Below are 16,406 nucleotides of genomic sequence, written 5' to 3'. Positions count from 1 at the left end.
AATGAACAATTGGTTGCAAAAGGACGCACTGTACATGTAAATCAAGCTTTATTTGTGCATCTCGAGCAACTTGGACAAGTTTGTGGATATTTTCCCCTTATTTTTTAAAGCTGTGTATAAATATCATATAAAGTGTCTACTATGACAATTTATTGACGAGTCCGCAACCTAAATATGTTTAGCTGGTCCCCTGACCAGTAGCCACTCTTTATTTACTTAGCATTCCCCGGTAATCAGGTAAAAAGTCATGCTTGATTTGTGTCATCCTCGGTAAACCGGTGGCAAGAAAAGGACGGACTGTGGACCATGTACATTTTTGAAGTGTGTCAACATACCACTCAAGGCAAGTTCAGAATGAAAGACACTTTTGGGTTGGCCCCATACACGAAATATAAGAAAAACCACCCACTGTCAGTCTGGGGTTAACATATTGTGCATTATGTGTACACGCACTGCTTGCGGATCGGCAGAAGCCTTGTGTCAATAAAAAATCACAGCAGTCGGTCAAACTACCGGTGGAGTGATCATATTAAAAAAATGAAAAATTGGGTTCATGCCATGAACAGATTTATTCACCAAGTGGGGTGACGAGGACTGTGCAGATGTACATGTACATGGACATTGTACTATACAATGTACATGTACATGTACATTTAACATGTTACATACATGTACATGTACAAGTGTGCATGCATGTGATGTAAGATGCAGATACCGGTAGCAGTACATGCAAGATGTACGTAAACATGTGCATGAAAATGGACATGTACAAAATGTTTGTGCATGTACATGTACATTGTAAGTGCTACTGAAGCTGCCTCCTGTCTTGAGGCAAGTACCTGGTAAATGCCCATACTGTACATGGACAGTTAGCCGCACACTTCTCCCCCCCCCCCAAAAAAATGGACAGTTCTGCACCCCCAAGGTATGGGTATGGGGATTAAAAAAGGGCACACCGGTAGTTCCAATTTACATGTACTGGCACAGAGTATTATTTGTAGATGTTATGAAGTGTATTTATTTAATGAACATTTATGAAAATCTGTTTTCCCCGCATGAAGCATTCAGCACAGAATGACAAACAAATACCTGCTGAATTACAGAACTTATTTCAGAGTATCTCGTATCTTTGCATTGATGCGGAACCTACCCAAACAATTAAACTCATGAACAAAAAATACCAGAGCTTACACTTGAAGTCCATGCAATTCTGTTAAATCGCAGGATTTGGTTCACCCTGCCAACGACAAAGGAGAAATCTCACGATATCAAATTTCCTCTTCCAATCCTGCCTAATCTGGAATTGCTTTTTCCTACGTTCTGTCACGGTCAGCGATTGCCAATAACTGGAATGTGTGAACGGCTCCCCGGGTTTTTCTTTTTTCTTCCGGCGCGCTCCCTTTTGTCCGATTGTTGCCTCTGTGCACCCAATTACAGGGCTCTACCAACACCCATAAAATCAACAGTTTTGTTCCCGAACAATCGCGGAGACTCACGGTTTTTGTGTGGCTGCAAGGTTGGGTGGTTTCCAGGGGGGGGGGGGGGGCCTTTTAACGTGGGCTTTGAAACCAGTGGTTCTACATGTATGAACTACATGTAAATTGAAATACGTGCCATGACTTACTTGTACCAATGATTAGGTACATGTTTGGCTATTGTATGTCAGTTTGTGCATTAGTCATGGCTGTAACTTTCTGTAACTTAACAAATGTAGAACACATACCAGGTAACAGCACATGCCTGAATTATACCGGGGTACTTGAAGTAAATACAGGTACAAATGTACAAGTGGAGACTAGAGTGTGACCCTTTTCCCTGTCCCTTATGTAAACATTGGAGCTTTGTAATTTGCCATTCAAGTATCATTAAGAAGGACATCAAACATTTGTTTCATTTCATTTGCTGGGATAAGTAGTTTGCTATTCATAATAACTCTTGCAGGATGACTGCATTTAAAAGATAATATTATAGGCCTATGCATCCAGAATTATAAAGTCATAGATGTGAGGGACTGGAAAAAAGTGGACCCCAAATTATAGAATGTAGATTCTCTGTTCAAACTGATGTCTTTATGTGAAGCTTCTGGTACCCGGCCAGTACCTTTCTTAAAGGTACAACATTTGCTTTTGCTGTAAGTTCCAGAAATGGATTATTTGGGGGTTAGTACATGTATGTATTTTAAAGCAAATATTGTTTCACTAACCAGTTAAAAGTTTTGTGTTCATTGTACATGTACTGTAGATGCTGGACAAACCAAGAGGAAAAAGCTGTTCTTGCACCCATTCACGCATGTGTATTGATTGCAGACAAAATGTTGACTAACTAAATTTGGTAAATGGGGGGTAATATGTGACCCGCTCTGCAAAAATGAGTCTGATGTCGCATAGCTTGAATTCCAGCTTTCACCACTTTCAAATGGAAACAGTGAAAATTTGCTCAAAATTTGGATTTTTGTTTTTGTTTTATTTTGATTGTTTAATAGTTTTAGTTCAGATATCTTACACAGAAATTTAAATGTTGTAAGAAAAAGACTAACAAATTTATGATTTTTGGTGATTTTCTTGGTTAGTTACAGTGTATTTGTAATTTTTAAACCCTTTTTTCTTCATTGAGACATTTCTTGCTTTGCAAAAACTTGACAGAATTAAAAAAGGCACAACAGTGCAACCAAACGTCCTAGAGAGGCCCATGATATACCAAATGAAAGCTTATTTCATTCCCATTTTATTAATGTAGTTAACTCAAAATGTCAGTTTTGCCACAACAGACTCATTTTTGTGGAGCGGGTCACATATATGAAAAAAGGCTGGGTTTTTTGATGGAATGATTTCTTAGGAAGATTGTACTGGCACCATCCTTATGGAGAACAAGTTTTCAGATTGAAACTAATCCATTTTGATTTCATTGAAAATTCCACTTTTCTTGAAAATGACAACACACCAGGTGCCACAATTTTCAATGGATGCTTGAGATTACTAATTCACACCGGTAGTGGTACAGTCAAGTAAGGTACATGTACCAGTATTTCCTAATACCCAGTACATGTACCGGTAGGTAATTTGGTAATTTTGTTTTTTTGATGTTTGCGAAAGCAGTAGGCCTACATGTATACCTTTAAACTTTATTTTCCATCTCAGTCCTTCTGTTTTGAGGCGTGCGATCACACCCCCACGCCATCACATGCCTAAATGCTTCCTGAGAAGTGCAAATAATCACACGCCTGAATCCCTCAGCACCGCACACCTCGGCATACATTTACGGCATAATTATACTTCATAATTTGTGAAAAATAAAGTACGTCGGTGAAGAGAATATGGCTTTATTGTAAACCAAGATGAATATTTTGAAAAACAATACCAGATTGTTCAGTCCAAGCTTGGACCACAGAATCGCACGCCTAGAAAAATCACACGTCTAGAAAAATCACACGTCTAGAAAAATCAGTTTGCTTGTCTTAAAAATTAGGGCGGCCTGACGTTGCGATCTTAAAGGGAAAATACAACATTTGCAAACATCAAAAAATAAAACTACCAAATCATTTTGAAATACCTTGCTGGACTGTTAGTGAATGACAGTATAAAGCATCCTGTAAAATCATGGCACCAGGTATACTGTCATTTACAAGAAAAGTGGTATTTTTTTATCAATTTCCAACGCTGATCGGCTGATCGGCTGATCAGCGTTGGAAAAAAAACTGGCTTTTTTTCAAATACTGGCCCTGGTGACCATCGCATGTTTGCAATCGATTACACACCTATGAACGGGTACAAGCCAGCTAGACTGGTTCCCTGACCTTACAATTCCCCAATGTATGTAACTTCTACTCTGTTTCTTCTTAAATGGAGTCAGGGAACTGGACTACAGGAAAATGATTGTTTTTCTTGGTTTTTATAGCATTTTCGAACCCACAACCTCAAAAAAAGTCAGTGTAACTATATTTGCTGTATATTTCCAACCCCCCAATTCCATCCATTTCTGAAAATTACAGCAAAAGCAAATGATGTACGTACATGTATATTCCCTTTAACAAGGTCTTCTTCTTCTTCAGATATTTTTTTTTCTTGGGTAATGTATTCAAAACAAAATTAGCAGCATTTCACATTTAACAAAACATCACGTAAAGTCGTAAAAACCAGACCGACGTCCGCCAGACATGGCACCGTGAGAAAGATATTGTCTACGGCCTACAGGGTTCTCAACAACTCTATGTGACTACAGGCGCATGGTCCCAGTCAAACGACCCCTCATAGTAATAATAACAACATTGAGATATTTCCATATTTTATTTTAAACCCTGACATTTTGCATTTTTATCTTCAGCTTTGTTTCAGTTTAAAAATGAAGTAGCCATTTTCAAAATTACAAAAACATCAAATAAAACATGATTCAGACTAAGAAGAATTGAGCAAAGAGTTTGATGGTGAAGTACTTTTTGTTAATAATAAAAGTGTTTAGTTTTTAGGGCATATTTGGTTTATCATGGTCCATTTGAGAACCTGTGACTCACTCTTTAGGGAGGGGGCTCCTGTTTAAGTACACAGAATTCATGATACCTTTATGTATTTTGTACACCCTGGTACCGTCTGGACTATTCTAAAAATGGAACATTATATAAACTTACACGTCGGCAGCGAATGTACAAGGTCAGAAGCGGTAGGCTACAATACAATTTGCATAACTATAATTTCAATTGCAATTATTCTGATTGGTTGGCAATTCTTGGCAGACAAAAGCCCACCGAACTTCGTCCAGTTTAGCGACGTATTTTCATTTACAACTCATGTGACATTGATACAGTAGAGGATCGGACTTCGAGTACAGTAACAAATAGCCATTGAAGTGCCAAAGAAGGAAAGAATACCAGCATTTCTGAAAGACACAAAATCTAGAACTAAAATCGCCCAAGATGTACCGGTACAAGCAAAAGCAAGACAAATTGGAAGAGGAGATCAGAAAGAAACCAGAGTCTGTTCCACCACCCAAAGATATGGGCGGAGTGAGTATCAAATCTAAATATTGATACTAGAAATAGAGAAAAGTACTCAGTTGCTGCAAGATTTGTTAAATTCAGTTATTTCGCTATGAGGAAAATCACAAAGTGGACTTTTAATTAATGGTGTAATTATAAACGAATTTGTAACATTCACCGTCCTCTTGATTAATACAAGAAATCCTAATTTGCTGACGGTAATATTCATAAAGATGTTATTTTTCCCCTAAAGAAAACCCTCCTAAATGTTCTTGTTTTCAAAGAACCAATGGCTGTGCGAACTTTGCGGAAAGGTGTGTGCAGCTGAAATCGCACTTCGGAGTCACTACAAGCACAGGCATGGAGTCGAGTGGTAAAGAGAGAATCTAAAACTTGGCGAAGATCTGAGGTATGAACATGCAATTTACAGCCGAATCAAATAGTGCGTCCATGTGACTTATTCTACAAAAATGTATACAGTGATCAGTATTACCATGGCAAATTAGCAAACCCATTTAGCAACTTTACTATATTGTGTTACATTGCGGTTATTCACTGAAAACAAATCGTAAACACATGGAGTGCTCATGAGGTTTCGGGAGCTATGGGCAGGGAGTTTTCGGGCCCTACAGTGACTGATGGGTTGGCAGATTTTCTGTTATCAACAGAAAACAAACGTTTTTTGATTTGTACAAACTCAACTGTTCTCAATGCCAGTTTGGAATCAATGCTAAGTTTGGTATGTACATTTCTCCTATATTTCCTGCAGGTTTTTTCTGTGGCTTCGGAGTGAGCCTGGCATGACTACCACATCCGCTTCCCTGACTGACTTGCAGACAAGCTAATGATTTCCTCTTTGAAAAGTTATCAATTCAAAAGTAGATTCTTCTCCGTATAATTTGAATAAAAAATAATCCTTAGATTTTTTGCTTGGATAATTGCTATGCATGATTTTTGATAGCAAGATGTCGCCGATATGATCAGAACTTTTCTTAACAGCTCTATCTTACTTTATAATGATTATCTTACAATTTCATCTTGAAATCATGATCAGTTTTTTTGGATTTGGATGAAGCTAAGATAAATTACACCAACAAGTAGTGTTAATTACGTAAACAGAACAAAATATTCAGAACAAAGTTAGCAGCCTCACATGTTTATTAAAGCAAGTACGGTTACTCGTAAAAGCAGGCGGACTTCCGCCAGAAATGGCACCGTGGAAAGCTAGTCGTTTACGGCTTTCAGGGTTCTCAACAACTCTATGTGACTACAGGCGCATGGTCCCAGTCAAACGACCCCTCATACATGTAGTAATAATAACAACATTGAGATATTTCCATATTTTATTTTAAACCCTGACATCTTGCATTTTCATCTTCAGCTGTGTTTCAGTTTAAAAATGATAATGTAATGAAGTAGCCATTTTCAAAATTACAAAAACATCAAATAAAACACGATTCAGACTGAGAAGAATTGCGCAAAGTGTTTGATGAAGAAGTACTTTTTGTTAATAATAAATGCTTTTAGTTTTTAGGGCATATTTGGTTTCTCATGGTCCATTTGAGAACCCGTGACTCACTCTTTAGGGGGGGGGGGGGGCTCCTGTTTAAGTACACAGAATTCATGATACCTTTATGTATTTTGTACACCCTGGTACCGTCTGGACTATTCTAAAAATGGACCATTATATAAACTTACACGTCGGCAGCGAATGTACAAGGTCAGAAGCGGTACAATACAATTTGCATACATGTAACTATAATTTCAATTGCAACTATTCTGATTGGTTGGCAATTCTTGGCAGACAAAAGCCCACCGAACCTCGTCAAATTTAGCGACGTATTTTCGTTTACAACTCATGTGACATTGATACAGTAGAGGATTGGACTTCGATGAGTACAGTAACAAATAGCCATTGAAGTGCCAAAGAAGGAAAGAATACCAGCATTTCTGAAAGACACAAAATCTAGAACTAAAATCGCCCAAGATGAACAAGCCAAAGCAAGACAAATGGGACGATAAGATCAGAAAGAAACCACCGTCTATTCCACCACCCAAAGATGATGGCGGAGTGAGTATCACATCTAAATATTGATACTAGAAATAGTGAAAAGTACTCAGTTGCTGCAAGATTTGTTAAATTTAGTTATTTCGCTATGAGGAAAATCAACAAAGTGGACTTTTAATTAATGGTGTAATTATAAACGAATTTGTAACATTCACTGTCCTCTTGATTAATACAAGAAATCCTAATTTGCTGACGGTAATATTCATAAAGATGTTATTTTTCCCCTAAAGAAAACCCTCCTTAATTTTCTTGTTTTCAAAGAACCAATGGACGTGCCAACTTTGCGGAAAGGTGTGTTCAGCTGAAATTGCACTTCGGAGTCACTACAAGCACAAGCACGGAGTCGAGTGGTAAAGAGAGAATCTAAAACTTGGCGAAGATCTGAGGTATGAACATGCAATTTACAGCCGAATCAAATAGTGTGTCCATGTGACTTATTCTACCAAAATGTATACAGTGATCAGTATTACCATGGCAAATTAGCAAACCCATTTAGCAACTTTACTATATTGTGTCACATTGCGGTTATTCACTGAAAACAAATCGTAAAAACATGGAGTGCTCATGAGGTTTCGGGAGCTATGGGCAGGGAGTTTTCGGGCCCTACAGTGACTGATGGGTTGGCAGATTTTCTGTTATCAACAGAAAACAAACGTTTTCCGATTCGTACAAACTCAACTGTTCTCAATGCCTGTTTGGAATCAATGCTAAGTTTTGAATGTACATTTCTCCCATATTTCCTGCAGGTTTTTTCTGCGGCTTCAGAGTGAGCCTGGCATGACTACCACATCCGCTTCCCTGACTGACTTGCAGACAAGCTAATTATTTCCTCTTTAAAAAGTTATCAATTCAAAAGTAGATTCTTCTCCGGATAATTTGAATAAAATATAATCCTTAGATTTTTTGCTCGGATAATTGTTCTGCATGATTTTTGATAGCAAGATGTCGCCGATATGATCAGAACTTTTCTTAACAGCTCTATCTTACTTTATAATAATTATCTTACAATTTCATCTTGAAATCATGATCAGTTTTTTTGGATGAAGCTAAGATAAATTACACTGACAAGAAGTGTTAATTAAACAGAAAAATATATTCAGAACAAAGTTAGCAGCCTCACATGTTTATCAAAGCAAGTACGGTTAATACTAGTAAAAGCAGGCGGACTTCCGCCAGAAATGGCACCTAGGAAAGCTAGTTGTTTACGGCTTACAGGGTTCTCAACAACTCTATGTGACTACAGGCGCATGGTCCCAGTCAAACGACCCCTCATAGTAATAATAACAACATTGAGATATTTCCATATTATTTTAAACCCTGACATCTTGCATTTTCATCTTCAGCTGTGTTTCAGTTTAAAAATGATAATATAATGAAGTAGCCATTTTCAAAATTACAAAAACATGAAATAAAACATGATTCAGACTCTGGAAGAAGAATGTGGGAAAAGTGTTTGAAAGTGAAGTACTTTTTGTAAATAAATGTTTTTAGTTTTTAGGGCATATTTGGTTTCTCATGGTCCATTTGAGAACCCGTGACTCACTCTTTCTAATGGCAGAGCACTGCAAATTCTGTCGCTTAGAGAGGTTATTCGTACCGGTATGTATTTGCAGTATTCCTGAAAAGGAAAGTACATAGGCCTACCGGTACCTGCATGACCTGTACATTATACCGGTACATACAAAATGTACACTCTATTAGTTTTCCTGGACAGACAGAGTGCACTGAGCAAAAAGTTTGGAAAAACATTCTCACAACTTGTTCTTTTTTACAGTTAAGAGACTGTAGTCAAATACATGTAGTGTCTTCATCCATGCTCTCATTCCATCAAAAGCTTAAAATCATCTACCGGTATTAAAGTTCAAATTCTTTTCTGTTTTCTTCTCGACGAAAAGCCAGGTTTTTATCACTCCCCTTAAAATCAAACCAGTCGCATGGATTTCTCAGGGTGTTCGGTCGTCCCCGACACCGCTGCAGGACACATCTCCTTCGACGGAGACAAATTGGAAATTTGGATTCTTGTCTTGTGTCACGCTCCGTTTCTCCCCGTTCCAATCTTCCTCCCCCAGTGACCACAAAAAAAAAAGTATCCAGATCTAATTATTTACACTGCGCCACAAGTAAATGTTCGGATGCATTAATGTGCGCCGGGAGGGAATCTGCTATGGCGCAGTTAATCAATGTGACAGGGGATGTCAGGCGGGCTCTTATATTTCATTTTACACGCTTTGCTATCTGGGTCATTCCATGCCAACTCAACAAATGTTGCACACCATCACCTCTTGGATTTTTTTCTTTTTTGGTGTACTGAAAGATACTTAGGAGAAATGCAAATTCTAAAAATTTGGGGTCTCTACGACTTTTCGTTCTTGCGCAACAGCATTTTGAAATTTGAGGTGGGCGGGGCCAAAAGTGCGTCGCGTCACGAAATTCAATGTTTAAAGGGCCATATATTTAAAACTATACCCCCCAGACATTTCAAACTTGGTAATCTGGGCTATTTTTTGCTGTAGATTTCAAATATTTAAACAGAAAGAAAGTAGCTTGTTTCATTTTTAAGTTAAAGGGGCCCCAAAATGGCCCAAAACTCATCTGGACCAATGTTCGGGGGGGTGTAAGTCAAAAATTGAAAATATTTTTTTCACCAATTTTTTTGCCTGTAATAGCCCCCAAGTGAAACTACTTTCATGTAAAATCTTACACTTATATTAACTTCATTGAATGAGATATAGCCCTTGCAAAAAGCAAATTGTTTATTTTTACGATAACTTGACCCCCCAAAAACCAACGTCAGACATTCCGCCCCAAATTTTGCTTCACATATGTTTGAGGTTGGTCCTTAGTGAAGTCCTCTGAAAAGTTTTATGTTGGTGTCTAAATGTCTTCAGTGGATAGCTGGGCTTTATAATGAGTCTATATCTTACGATGCTGGTTCCGTAACATACAACTAAGTACACGTACATTGTACAATGTACCAAGAATAACAGCAGTCGGTACATAAAGAATAAGTTGGGTATGAAACTTAGCTTACATTTGTACATGTAGACTTTTGATCAGTTGATATAATTGTTTACAGTTTCACAGGTGAAATTATGCATTCCTTGTGATGTAGTTTTGATGAAGTTGAATGAGTTGCATGATGGTTGGCTCACTAAGTTTGTATTGCCTTCCACCGCTATGTAGAAGTTCTGGTGTTGGTACGCAACACAACACGTCAACAAATGGAATGTTACATTTATCCTCTCTTTGTGGCCAATAGAGAGTATTTGTTGATTCCGTCCTGTACATGAAGCGGACATACACATCCTCATGAAGTTGTGATACATCTTCTACAATAGCAATGTGCCAAACATCATCATAGACCACACAAACATATTTTCCTGGGTTGAGGTCAGCTGCTACAATTGGTGCATGATGAGTTTCCTGCATGAACTAGGTTCCCCTTATCCATAATGAAAACTAAGATCAATCAGGTTAAAACCATAGACCCTTTACTCAAACTGAATCACTTCTCTTTGGTTCAGGTTAGTGCTATACTATGCTGTGCAAGTAAGAACTGGTTAATGTATACATGTACATGACATGCATGCTGTGTGATGAGCACATGGAAAGAATAAGACTCTCAAGTCATTTAACCTAATTTGCCTATAATGCACACATAGGTCTACAAGCAACTGTTTATTGAGCAGGAAATGGGTAGTCTTGACCCAAGTCTATCAACAGTCTATCAACAGGGATTTTGTTGTGCTGGTTCCGTAAAATACAAGTACATGTACTTGTATGTTACGGAACCTGCAGCATCGTAAGATATAGACTCTTTATAAAGCCCAGCTATCCACTGAAGACATTTAGACACCAACATGAAACTTTTCAGAGGACTTCACTAAGGACCAACCTCAAACATATGTGAAGCAAAATTTGGTGCGGAATGTCTGACGTTGGTTTTTGGGGGGGTCAAGTTATCGTAAAAATAAACAATTTGCTTTTTGCAAGGGCTATATCTCATTCAATGAAGTTAATATAAGTGTAAGATTTTACATGAAAGTAGTTTCAATTGGGGGCTATTACAGGCAAAAAAATTGGTGAAAAAAATATTTTCAATTTTTGACTTACACTCCCCCAAACATTGGTCCAGATGGGTTTTGGGCCATTTTGGGGCCCCTCTAACTTAAAAATGAAACAAGCTACTTTCTTTCTGTTTAAATATTTGAAATCTACAGCAAAAAATAGCCCAGATTACCAAGTTTGAAATGTCTGGGGGGTATAGTTTTAAATATATGGCCCTTTAAACATTGAATTTCGTGACGCGACGCACTTTTGGCCCCGCCCACCTCAAATTTCAAAATGCTGTTGCGCAAGAACAAAAAGTCGTAGAGACCCCAAATTTTCAGAATTTGCATTTCTCCTAAGTATCTTTCAGTACACCAAAAAAGAAAAAAATCCAAGAGGTGATGGTGTGCAACATTTGTTGAGTTGGCATGGAATGACCCATCTTATCTTACTTTGAAATCTGGTCTGGATTTACATCACATTAAGACATAGGGGGCCTATATCATGAACAATGTTATCATTTCGTATGTTATATTGTATGCATTAGTACGAAAACAAACACCATTTTTTTTTTTTAATAGGCATTTAAATACAAAAGAAAAATGAAGTTAATCCCAATTAGACTGAAGTACAAATGTATTCAACTGTTTGAATTACCGGTAACAAGAAAAAAAAGAACATTACTTTTTTCTTCATTTGTATCTTACATAATGTACAATCTTCCATATTTTTTTTTTTTAGCAATGGGCTCCAGTTACATGTACATGTATGTACTTGTTTGCCAATATTCGTGTACAAAATGTGTATAGTGTACTGTACAAATCCATAAAATAATGGGCAGAGTGTTTGAAGCACCCCCAAAATACCAATTTCTTTTGTTCTACCGGTATATATACCGCACATGTTGCATTTAAACACCTTTTTCAACCCTGGAATTCTTTTAAAATCTTGAAATCAGGAAATATCCTGACAAAATATCCTGACAACCAATCCTAAAATCAGGAAAAATCCTGGCAAGTGTCACTCCTGCATAATAATCAGTACACTAGTGCAGCCGGTTACCTTGTGGTAGCATATTTTGCCCAAGTGCACGTCCAGTGTGTTGTACATGTTTGTAGATCCAAGATGAAATCGATCCTGAACATTGAGCGTGTTCATGACCTGTTTAGTGCCCTTACGCTCCTCTTTATATCCCAAAATATTGTTTGTGTACTGGCATTATGGGTTTTATAGCGGCTCAGTGTATGTAGCAGCTCAGTCATAATTCATTGAGAGCAATTCACCTGTTTTTTGGGGTTTTTTTTTACAGTCCCCAAGCGGACCGGTTTCATCCGTTTGGGGCAAGTGCTGGACGATCTAATTTACAGCCCGTAAAAATTACGCCCAGGAAAACCGCACGGTTGGCCAACGGGGGAGAATGTTGTTTGATTGCCCCGTGATGAAGTGTGAAATGAGGCAAGGCAAGACTGCTACTGGGGTGGGGAATGCCACGAGCAAAAATTGGGCCGTCTTTCTCAAGGGATAACAATTTTCGTCTGGAACTCGAAGTTGGATGTTGTGGGATTTCTTTTTTCATCAACTTTGCTTTTGTAAAATCCAGGACACAGTTTCCACATTGTTAAATCAATTCCACCGGTACGCTTACTGTCATCACAGAAAATAACACTTGTTAATATCAAAATAATACCATTTTGGACCTTTTGAATGTAATTAATCAATTTCAAGATTTGGAAATTTTTAAAATGGGATGTTGTAATGAACAATGAAGGTTTTTTCATAAGTTTAAGAGGAATCTGTCGACTTTGCAATGTGTGTTTACGGTACCCCCCCCCTCCCCCCCCCCCCCAAAAAAAGAACCCCTCTAGCTACATGTACTACTGCACATGGAATTCATCAATTCAATGTACACGTAGGGTAATTTTTCCTACAATTATGTTTCATTTGGTTAAATACTGTACCGATTTAAAACAACATTTAAAGTTTTATCATTGAAGTTGATGCAAGTGAAACAAGATTTTGTTTCCTGTGAGATACATGTATACACGTACATGTACATGTAGTTCTCGGAGACGTTGAGATTTTTTCAGGTGTAACTTGCAAATACAGTGACTATCAAATCCACTTGGCATTCACAATTTAATAACTCCACACACTCCAACCCAACCAGAGGTTCACGTGAACTTCAACCAAGTAAAAGCAATCATAAACATTTGCACGCATGCATGCCCGCCAGACAAAAAAAAAAAATCCTTTCACACAAGCTGCAGAAAGAAGGGGCCGGCCATAAAAGAAGAATAAAAAAAAAACCAGCCAGAAAAAGCCGCTTTTGATAACACACCTGAAAGGCACAATTAAGAGCGAATTCTCGGGGTGTGAAATCTGAGTTGAAGTGACAGCCGTTGAGCAAACACAGAAAGGTAAGCAAACTGGGGAAAAAATAAGAGGGGGACTATGGGAAGCTAATCACCCAGACCGGCATTTTGTCATGAAATTTGGCTGGAAATTTGAAGGGGGTCCAATGGCAGCATGCCAATCACCCTGCTGCAATATCAGCGATATTACCACAAGAACGGATGGTCGATTTGCACTGAACAAACTTTTTACTGGGAGAGGGAGTTTTTTAACAGTATTTCATTTTCACACACATGATGTATAAATTTATTAACATTGTGGAACAGGACAAACAGACTTTTTTGATTCACAGGTACAATGTACATGTTAATGATCTGGTGGTCCAAATGCACGATTTTGAGGAGGAAAAACCTGAAATGACTAAAAACTTGGCTTTTAGAAAGAAAATTTAAAAGGCTCGATTGTGGATCATTCCACTCACAACTTCAATTTCATTTAATCTTTGGGCTACATTTGTATGTACAGGTAACTTGTATTTCTCAGACAAACTATGTAAAATGTTGTTTCATTTTAGCTTTATCTATACGTGGTGTACAAATGTACTTTTTCAATAAAAATTTGAGTGAAAATTTACTTACAACTGAAGAAGCGAAGACAGCCCAGAAAAGGCGTTCTGACGTAACGATGTGATCTGGTTGTTACTCAGATCCCTGGAAAGAGAAGGAAATAAATAAACCAAACATTATTTACACCTGTAAGATCTCTGTTGCTGTATGCCATGTAAAATACCTCTGTCAATATACATGTATATCAGAATTAACAACAAAATTCACTCTAGTCTAATTCAATCACAAGAGCATCATGGGTGGAAATTCTTAAATTCCTTCCTTTTAATTTCAGGCAACAAAATGTATGTGTTTATGTATGAAATGTTCTAGATTTTAGTACATAAAAATAAAATTACTTATTTCTAGTAGGCTTGCAAAAACTTATAAAAATAAGAAGCCCTCAATAAAATGTGCAATAGAATTTCAATACATCGTACAGTACGTACAATATGAGTGCAATATGGTTTGCAAATATTTTTTTGGGGGGGGGGAGATTTTCAGCATCAAGTGCTCAGTATGTAATAACATTGCGGTATTTCCTTAATTCCTCCATGATGTAGGCCTACATGTTCATAATCTGTCAAGAACAACATGCACAAAAGACTATACTCTGACCCTTAACCATTCAGAGCTCACAGATGCGGAGGGGAGAGCTATCAAGCTGGACATTATTTATCAAGCTCCTTGTTTATGCAGTCAGTGCTTAGGGCGCTGTAGGTGCGAATGTTGACACAAGCTGGGGGATGGTATCCCACACTGCACTGCACAACACTCATAGCCAAGCAGCGCCAAGCAAACCTGGGGTTGCAAACCAACAAATCGGCTCCATTCCTTTGTGCATTGGGTATCACCACCGCAGGGCTTGGGTGAAATTGGCTTTGTCTAGCACATGGGAACCAAAAAATCTTTAAACAGCCCTCTTGCAAGATTTGCACTATTAACTAAACTACAGAACTTTGTGTGTGTGCACTGCACATGGCCAAAGTTCTACATCTAATGCTGTAGAGTCAATATTTGTTTTACAGGACTATGCTGGCAAATAAGCACAGTTCGAAACACACATGTGTCAAGTTTTAAGCACACATGTACATTGTACAACATTTAACATGGACCATGTACTGGTAAATGTGTTTTGTCCAGAATGGTAAATTTTCTATTGTAAACAGAGCAAGGAAACTTGATCTTTTATCATACGTACATGTACCTGTACAAGACACCTTGAGATAAACACCATATTTTTTTTTTTTTTGGGCACACAAATCACATTATATATAATTACATGGGCTCCGTGCAGCATGCGCAAACGAGAGAGCCCAGTGGGCAGAAGACACCGAATACTTTGTGCACTGGTTTGCGCACGTACCCAGTATGTACCGGTTGTATACATGTACATGGGTCATTCCATGAAGTTGGGTACACAATCAATGCATCAGTGACAGTGGTCCAGTGAAAACAAAGTGCTGTTATTTGTTTTTTTGACAAATTAATCACATTTTTTATCGATCCCGATTTATTGAGGATGAATGGGCGAACAAGAAAAAAAATTTTTTTGGGACCTCCAATTGGTCGAAACCCAAACTACGTCACCAAAATATCATGGTATCCATGTTTATTTTAAGAATATTTTGTGACATGAAACATACTCGGTCTTCAATGTACGATTCTGTGTTCCCAAGAGTATATTTTAAATAATGTTTTGCAAATAAAGTTGAACCAATAGACCGTTTACGATTCCCTGATTGTTATTTATTCCATGCGTCTTGCATTTCTGAAGTATCGATCACGGAAGTCTCAGCGCCCATCGTAACATTTCGTGTCAGCAATGTTGCGAGGTGAAACCGAAATTTACCGACATATTGTAAAATGTCAGAGTCATTTAGAAGACCCAAATAACGATTTCCACGAGAAACAGTAGCATTCCATTCGTATCCAACCAGAAATCATGAAAAAAACTACACGATTTTTAAAAAACAACCGTGGTTACTCACTGGTAGTTGACTTCGCATCCACTAAAAAACGTGACGACGTGATAATTAAATGCGATCGCGCGTGCGCCCTCTATAGATTTTCTGGATGAACGTCTTGCGATCAAAGTACCCGGATGCAACCCTTGCTTTGTTGCAAGAAGAAACCCGCGTGCTTTCGGCAACTTTTCCATCGTGGGTGCCAATAGTTTTGGTGTCATTTTTTTACGGTGTGATGTCAGTTACGAGGTATACCACATTCGGGGAGGACAAACAAGGGTTAGATTACAGATTTATCAACACGGTGCCTGGTAATCCCGAAGAACTACTCCCTGTGTATGCTGAAACATGAATAACATCTCAAACAATTGTTGCAGTATAGTTGACACGCTAAA

General features: G+C 38.0%; 1 protein-coding gene and 1 long non-coding RNA gene across 3 annotated transcripts in view; one reads left to right on the top strand and one right to left on the bottom strand.

The window, feature by feature from the left end:
- Positions 1-16,406, bottom strand: part of LOC119739926 (adhesion G protein-coupled receptor A3-like) — a 64,798-nt gene that overhangs the window by 32,173 nt on the left and 16,219 nt on the right. For both annotated transcript variants that reach the window (XM_038215068.1, XM_038215067.1), the window contains exon 3: positions 14,078-14,149. In XM_038215068.1, the coding sequence (XP_038070996.1) occupies positions 14,078-14,149 (72 nt within the window). The remainder of the gene's footprint in view (positions 1-14,077; positions 14,150-16,406) is intronic.
- Positions 6,796-8,686, top strand: LOC119739931. The gene is made up of 3 exons (XR_005272635.1): positions 6,796-7,040; positions 7,299-7,423; positions 7,784-8,686. It is a non-coding gene; the product is annotated as an uncharacterized LOC119739931 (long non-coding RNA).

The sequence above is a fragment of the Patiria miniata genome, unplaced genomic scaffold (assembly GCF_015706575.1).
Source record: "Patiria miniata isolate m_02_andy unplaced genomic scaffold, ASM1570657v1 HiC_scaffold_4, whole genome shotgun sequence".
Taxonomy (NCBI): Eukaryota; Metazoa; Echinodermata; class Asteroidea; order Valvatida; family Asterinidae; genus Patiria; species Patiria miniata.
The sequence above is the reverse complement of the archived record's forward strand: the minus strand, read 5'-3'. Positions and strand labels throughout refer to the sequence as shown.